This window comes from Gadus chalcogrammus, chromosome 4 (assembly GCF_026213295.1).
Source record: "Gadus chalcogrammus isolate NIFS_2021 chromosome 4, NIFS_Gcha_1.0, whole genome shotgun sequence".
Lineage (NCBI taxonomy): Eukaryota > Metazoa > Chordata > Actinopteri > Gadiformes > Gadidae > Gadus > Gadus chalcogrammus.
This window is the reverse complement of record NC_079415.1, coordinates 23,881,466-23,889,784: the sequence shown is the minus strand read 5'-3', so window position 1 is coordinate 23,889,784 and position 8,319 is coordinate 23,881,466. Positions and strand designations below refer to the sequence as shown.

Here is an 8,319-nt window from a genome sequence, read left to right as displayed (position 1 = left end):
ATTTGTATCCTTTTTGTTTTGTGTTTTTGTAAAGCATCTTTGGGTACAGAGAAAAGCGCTACATAAAACCTATGTATTATTATTATTATTATTATTATTATAATAATAATAGCGGGGAAAAAGGCAAGAGATTAGAGCGGATGACGTCACACATCCTCATTAGCATATTACAGCGGCCTACGTCATATGTCATCATTAGCATACGGAGGACTATAACTGACACGCGCGCCGTCGCCGCGCCACACTGCTGCAGACGCCACACCTTGGACCGTAACTTTCAACGTCCGTCAGACTCCGGTAAGCACCGTCATATAAGAATAAAGTTTGCTTTCGGGTGGAGCAGGAGGTTAACGTTTCACTTAGATGCGTGCTACACGGTGCGCGGTAATGGAAGTGTATTATTTTCCCCCAGTTAGATTCGGTTTGTGGTGACGACGGTGGACAATGGGGTTCACGTGCGGCTCGGACCCGAGCAGTGAGTCGGTGTAAGGGACCGTGAATAACTGCTTTAAACAGGGACGGGTGACCGTCTCTGGTGGGCTTCTTCACAGACACCACGCAGTGCTCTTTGTTGTGATATCTGTGGTGTGACACGTAGACGCGTCAATGTCGGTATTTAAACCCGCTTTTGTGGTTTTAAATACACGTTTTAAGCTCATCAACTGGTTGATTCGGTAACGTGTTAGAACACAACCTGATCTCGTCTGGTGATCGGGTTCTCGCCGATGGGTGAGGTCGGATCATGACTGAATCAGGGCGGTGGTCCTCCAGACAGACCCTCTTGTATCCCAAGAGACGCGTACGTGACCAGAGGACTGAGTCGGGTCTGCACGTGGCACGTCCGCCACACGGTGGACCCCCTTATGAAGTGATCACCCCCTATTTCTAACTAATAAGGCTTTGGAGTATGGGACGACCGGGAGAGGAGGGCGAATCACATGAAGGAGGGCGACTCCTCAAGCTGCAGTGAACAAAAGGCCTGGTGCATTTCTGCGCCAGTACACGTTAACCATTACTCCCAGTTGGCTATTTGTCTATTAAAACGTGGGTTTTTGCTCTCCTCTCCTGCAGACTGAAATCGCAAACATGTCCGACAAGCCCAAGCTCGAAGAGGTAACCTCTTTCGACAAGACCAAGCTGAAGAAGACCGAGACCAAGGAGAAGAACGTTCTTCCCTCGCAAGAAAGTAATTCTGAGGGTCTGGGAGTACGGCGCTCTTAGGAAGGCGATAGCCCCTTCCTTAGGAAGGGTCTTTCGCCTTCCATTAAGGGGCCTTGTGCTCCAAGCAAGATGACATTCACTATAAACGTTGTTGTGTCATATTGTGCCAGCGGTTCCTTGACTCTCTCCCTCTCCCTCTCCAGTCATCGACCAGGAGAAGAAGGCAGAGTAATGTCCTCCTTCCAGCCCTCTCTGCCCCCCAGCCCACCACCTCCTCCCCACTCCCTCCATTGCCTTTCTGTCACTTCAGATGTTATTTTTTTTATTTAGCTGTATAACTTTGTAACCGAAAATATGAAAGGAAGGCCAAAAAATACACCATAGAGCGGGCTAGAACGCCCTCCCCTGCATGGATCCACCCCCTGCTGTCATCGCAAAGCCCACCGCCGGACGTCTAAGATGTCCGTCGCCTGGGTGGCAACGTGACGCTACAGGAGGGGAGGAGGCCTGAGAGGAAGAGGATAATGAAGAGGACCCCCCCCCCCCTCTGTTGGGCTTGTGGTGTTCGAGGACCGGAGGGCGGGTGTCCTTGTTCAGAATGTAATGAGGGCGTGGCCTTCATGTCACAGGAAGCTCCTTCTCCTCTTCCTCGTCTCGCCCTTATCACTTCCTGCTTCTGGCCACTTCTGCTGACCCGCCGTAACCATGGCGACTAGCGTCTCTTTCGTTTTCTACGTTTCGGAGATGCACAATCTTTTTTTTTTTTTACACTGGTTAAATTGTTATGCATCATGAAACGGATGAGATGGAAGCCATCTAGATCTGGGAAAATGAAAATCAAACCACTGACTTTATTCGTCTCTCCGTTGCAATTGTGTAGATATAGTACCGTTTTGCACCCTATATCGCCCCCCAATAATGCGGAAACAACGCATGCTGGGAATTGGTTCCAGATATCAACTGTTGGTCTAAATTCACAAAATTAATCTTTTTGGGGGTTTCTGTAAGAACCCATGTTAAGCCACAAACCATTACCAGTACTGGCAAACCGTTTAATGTTGTAATAAAAAAATTATTTGATAAAACAAAGACTGCAGTTGTGTTATTTTTCCCCTTTGACCCTTGTAGAAAACGACTGGCCATGGATTGCATCTTGTCATCTATTGGAAATTTGTTCATTAGATGCATATGTAGCTTTTTTTTTGTCACCTAATCTCAAAAGCTGAACCCAAACTTGTTCAAACAAAGGCAGCGATTCATGCAGGGAATAGTTACAGTTCAGTTTTTTGGTTTTGATTCTTAAATGCGTCATTTTTCATGTTTGAACTTTCAAAATCTGAAAACGTAAACACAAAATGCACGTTGCAGTCAGACTGATCCAGGAAGTGGGACTTGGACTACCCTGCCTACTTGGGGTTAGATCCTCTTCCCACTGACGAGCAGGTCTTCACTGACACTGATAAGATGGACGGCATTTATTGATTGTATCTGAGGTGGTAACACGTTGAGGCCCTTGTAACTCATAAGGAGGGGATTGGGATGGCCTCGCTACCCTAATAGCGGCCTGTCCTTAAGGTATGTGCTGGCATCTCGCCGCGTGAAGTTTAGCCGACTAACCCTGTCCTGAATTAGCAAAGCCCTCCTGGGCCTGGCATTACCTGGACATGACATCAACGTCACACCACCTCTTGAACAAATATCAAACATTAATCGTGGGAATTATGTAATATGAGCAAGCTAAATATGAAATGCATCTATTTCTCTCAAGTATATCCAACTCTGTCACTGTTTACAACATAGCATCCGTTTTCCATAATTTATAGCAATTCATTCATAGCGAAAGAGAAAACTATTGTGAATTTATCACAAAAAGGTATTTCACCACCTATTTTATATATTTAAACAGCAATTATGCATCTCTCTCTATATTTAACAGTATATATATATATGTTACATTTTTGTTACATTTGTTTTAGTGTTCTTTAGTGGTCTTCTTTAGTATTTTATCCGGTCTTTTGGTCATTTGTTTTTGTCTCTTTTCCACAGCAATGCAATTCTGGAGGATTAACATTTCTGGTATCTCGGTGACTGGGCCTGTGGTTTCATTGGGTTAATCATGCATGTTAGAGTAAGTGGATTGGTGTTAATTCAGTTACTCTTAATAAGTAAATAAGGTATTAATCTGGAGAGGGGAAGGGGGGGGTGGGTCACCTCACACTGGCCGGATTATCTCTCTCTCCATGTGTCCCTCTCCCTGTATCGCTCTCTTTATCCTTCGCTCTCTCTCTCTAATTATCCCTCTCTCTCTCTCTCTCTCTCTCTCTCTCTCTCTCTCTCTCTCTCTCTCTCTCTCTCTCTCTCTCTCTCTCTCTACCAGCATGGGCATGGCCGCTGAGTCACTACCATGTTCCAAACAAATATGCGGCCGGTCAAAAGAGGGCCATGAATCGCCGCCCTCTCTGCCCCTTGTTGGTGTTCCCTGGAAATGTCCCTCCGCTACTCCCGTAAGCCTGGTTAGCTCGCCCGCCGTGCCGTTAGCTTAGCGATTGATTGATTACCGGCGGCCCTGGCTGGCCCTCGTAGGGGCCAATCTTGTTAGCCTTTCACATACTTCTGCACAGAGGCATTCTGGGTCAGCTGTCTCATGGCGAGCTAACAGAGGAGGAGGAGGAGGTGATCTATTGGCAGTTAGCGAACGCCACCCGTTTATGGCCGGATAATAAACTAACAGCTTTTCTTCCTCTACGCTTTGTTTATTGGTTTTTGATTCCGCTTGACCGAGCGCTCTCGCCTAGCCAGTGCCGCGGAGCCGCCCTCGTTGCCGTTTCGTAGCCCGAGGGCAGAAGCTAATGCCTAATGAAGCCTTGTTTCGGGTTTGATATCTCGGTTTGCCGCCAGATCGCCATGACGATTAGCTCTGAGCTATGGTGGCCGGTTGTGTGTGACGGTTATATTTCTCTGGTGCAAGCCGATATAAAACACACACAAACACACTTCCTCCCACTGGTGGTCCGGCTGAAGTTTCCATGGTAACCCCCCTCGTGGGGATGTAGCTATAGTTCCTGGCCGTTTTTTATGATTTGAAAATTTGTTAGGTTTAATTCTGGTGTGGTGTGGCCGACATGTCTTCCACCTGACTGATGTCTTCTCTCTCCTCGGAGGATGGATTTGTGGTTGTGCTTTGGTCCGAAAAAGGCACTGTAATGTGGGGTCACACACACACACACACACACACACACACACACACACACACACACACACATACACATACACACGCACACGCACACGCACACACACACACACAGAGACTCCCAACAACAGGACATTACACTTTTTCTCCATCGGTAACCCCCTAGTTTTGGTCAGGTGGGGAGGGAGGGGGGTTGGGGGGAGTGTGGATGTGCTTTGGAGGGAGAGAATCTGTGTTTGCGTGACAGACTGGAACACAGAACCACACACAGACACACACACACACACACACACAAACACACACACACACACACACACACACACACACACACACACACACACACACACACACACACACACACACACACACACACACACACACACACACACACATGCAGATGCACACACACACAGACACACTCAAACTCAAATGTACTGCTAACAGTGATACAGGCAATTCCTGGCTCCGAATTAGCCTAGCCTGTTAGCATGTCTCGGGATCTAGCAGGAAGTCAGAAGAAACTGGGGAACAATGCAGCACACGTTTATAAATGTTCGACCGCCGTTATTATGTCTATTGAATCGGTGACAACATGTGAGGTGATCTCTCCAGGCAACTGACTGCAACATCCAGCATCAGATGAATGCCTTCATGTCCATAATTAACAGCTTTAAGACAGCTTGACGGTGCACATAGAGACCAACCCCTGCACCACCAAAACCTACACCTACTTCATCCTCCCACCACGCACCACCTCCACATCCCCCTCCCACTAAGCACCACATATACCTCACCACCCCACCACCTACACCTCACCACAACATAGCTGCACCTCCGACACCCCACGACCCACCACCTAGACCTCACCCTCCCACGACGCACCACTTACACCTCACAATCTCCCGCTTTTGTGTCACTTAATTACATCGACAGTCTCACAGATGCTGCTGAGCGCCTGAATAGACAGCAGATGGGGGGTGTTCAGACCACTGACTATCCTGGTCTCTCTGAGATAGCTGAAGAGGGTCTGGGGTCTAGTACTGCTCCCTTAAATGTGTTATATTTTGATTCATGTTGCTCTTTTTTAGGTATTTTAGTAAGGTGTGTGTTGGATCAAACCTGACTCAAAGAAAATTGTAAAAGCACGTATGTAACAGAGCCAGCTGGAGCAGCAGCTCGTCCAATCAAGTGGATGTAAAAAAACAGAAAGTGATAAAGATATTCAACGGTGGAGAATATCTTCATCAAAGCACAATTTCCTGCCCATACCTGCAGCAGTTGCTCAGGAGGTAGAAAGTTGCTAGTTCTATCCCCGGAGTGTCAAGGTATCCCTGAGCAAGACAGCTCGGCTCCTGACGAACTAGCTGTCGCCCTGCGAGGTTGACTCAACCGTCAGTGTGTGAATGTGTAAATGAATGCTTGTAAGTCGCTTTGGAAAAAAGCATCAGCAGAATCCACTAAATGTAAAATGTAATTGTACAGCCTGAACCCAACGGGATCACATAGCCTCAGACGGTGCTGTACAAACTACAGAGAAACCTAGCCCCCTCCACTGATCGGCCAGGATCGATGGAGACACGCTGTGAGCTGTGAGTCTGTTTCTGCTTGAGGGTGAGCACAGAGCAACCCTGAGAGGTGTCTACTTGGTGGATCTCATAAACACCTGACAGAAACACACTGTGGTTTCGCCAATGTGTCCCAAATGTCCAGTAGCAGCAAAGGTGGGATGGATGGGCTGCGCAGGCGGCACTGAGCACTCTCAGATGAAGTCACCCAGCCGAGTGGGTGGACCTCCAGGAGGTGTCTGTCGAGAGGAGTGATGAACACTTTTGCTAACGCACTGCATGAATAGTTGGTGTGTGTGTGTGTTGCATATCCAATATAACACACATGGATACATGCTTGCTTTATCCCACACACACACAAACAACCACCCCAGTGTCCCTGACTGCAGCAGGTTCCAAGTTGTCTGCTCCTGTTCTCCTGACTCTACGCTGCTCCTTCTCCTCCTGTCCTTCAGCCACCACAGGGGAGGCGGGGAGACGCTGTGAGCACCAACATCCCCAGCAGCACAACCACCAGCCAGTTAGCTAGTGTGTTGTATTGTTTTTACAAAGGAAATATGCTTAAAGGGGACATATTATGGATTCATCACTTTTCCTTGGATTTGGGGTGTTGTTTTGGGTCTCTGGTGCTACCACAGGCATACAAAAATTTATTTTTTGAGTGAGATATGCATTTCTGAAAGTACCCCGCCTACAGTTAGCAAACGAGCGAGTCAGTTTCGGCCTCCCGTCCTACGTAGGAAGGGGACACAGTTGAATATTACCTCCCACTCCCCCACTCCCTTCCAATCAGAGCATAGCTAACATTTTGTGGACCAGTGGACGAGCAGCTGTCGGCGGGGTAGCCGCCGAGCTAACCCTGCCGGACTGCCGTCGAAACCGTCCGGCCGCCAGTCCGGCAGCTCCGGCGGTGTACTCCGGGAGCTGAACTGCGGCTGAAGCTTTCCGGCTGCTCCGGCGAGTGTACTCCGGGAAAATGAACTACCGCCGAAACTGGCAGGTCCGGCGGGGGTAGGTCTTGGCGGCAGTCCGGCAGCTCCTGCGTGGGGAGCTCGGCGGCAAGTCCGGCAGCTCAGCTCCCGGAGTACAATCCCTTTCTCCTCCATTTCGTGGCTCATGGACTTCAGAGAGTCAGGGCCAAAGTTCCTTTCCCCCAATTCCTCTCAACCATGGCCGAGATATCCCCAACTACGAGTCTTTACTTGTTGTGGAAGTGCAAGAGACGTCAGACGCAGTCTTTATGATTCATAATATCATCCGAGGCGCACATAGATTTTGACCATGATATTAGAAATAATATTATATAAATACTAGTGCTGTCAAGCGATTAAAATATTTAATCGCATTAATGTCACAGTTAACTCGCGATTAATCACACATTTTCTTTCTATCCTAAATATCCCTTGATTTCGTGCTGCTAGTCTTTTAGTGAATTCAGAGAGTGTTGAGAAGGACAGTAATAAAATATATTTGGTAAGATGGATATATGAAGAGAGACCCGCAATGAATTCAACCCGGTCCACTTGACATTGGGTGCATGACAGTGTTAGGCCTACCGTAAAATAGCCCAGGCTTTTATTTGTTTGAATCACTGAATTTTCGAACAAAACTCTTGCACAGCAAAGATGGGAAATACTATAACATTTGTTATTTAATGCCCCATTTACACCATCCCGCTAATGGCCGCTAATGGCCGATGGACCACCGATGTGGAAGTCGGGGTGATTCGGGTGACATCGGGCTAAAAATGTATGATCGGGTCAATTTATCGGGGTAGCATTTACACATACCCGATGTTATAACGATAACATAACGACTTATGCCAGGGAAGACACCGAAGTGCGTTTGGCGTCATTTGACGTCATTTGCCGTCATTTCGAAGTAATGGGGCGAAGTACCCCTTTAATTATAAAAGTAGGACATCCATCCATCACCCCCTATTTATACCCAAGTGGCAGATTGAGGGTCTTCCTTAACACAATTTGGTCACAATCGTTATTTGTCGAGGGTTCTCGAGGGTCTTTCGTGTGTTGAGGTTGCCAATATAAAGACGATAAAACACGATAAAGCGCGGAAGATTAACGAATATAGCCGATGTACCCCAGGAAAATTCCCGAACGACTTGCGATGTCTTACGTTATACTCCCGTAGTCCCGTTCTATTCCCGATTATAGCCGATTAGCCCATAGCAACACCTGGTAACCGATTCTACCCCGATAGACCCAAAATTAACAAACATGTTCGTTCTTTGCCGATGTTACCCGATGTTGCCCGATCATTGAGCTTTTCTTCCCGTTGTCTAACGATGTTCCTGGGAAGAGTAACGTGTTTCCCGATGCAACCACGCTATTTGCCGATGTTATAACGATAGCTGCTGATTTAGCCATCGGGCACCATCGGGGC

The 8,319-nt window shown here is 47.7% G+C and overlaps 1 protein-coding gene across 1 annotated transcript; it reads left to right on the top strand.

Moving 5' to 3' along the window:
• Positions 1 to 209: 209 nt before the first annotated feature.
• On the top strand, positions 210 to 2,252 carry LOC130380849 (thymosin beta-11-like). The gene is made up of 3 exons (XM_056588217.1): positions 210 to 297; positions 1,072 to 1,186; positions 1,365 to 2,252. Exons 2-3 carry the CDS (start codon positions 1,087 to 1,089, stop codon positions 1,391 to 1,393), a joined length of 129 nt encoding a protein of 42 aa, XP_056444192.1. The 5' UTR covers positions 210 to 297; positions 1,072 to 1,086; the 3' UTR covers positions 1,394 to 2,252.
• Positions 2,253 to 8,319: the final 6,067 nt, after the last annotated feature.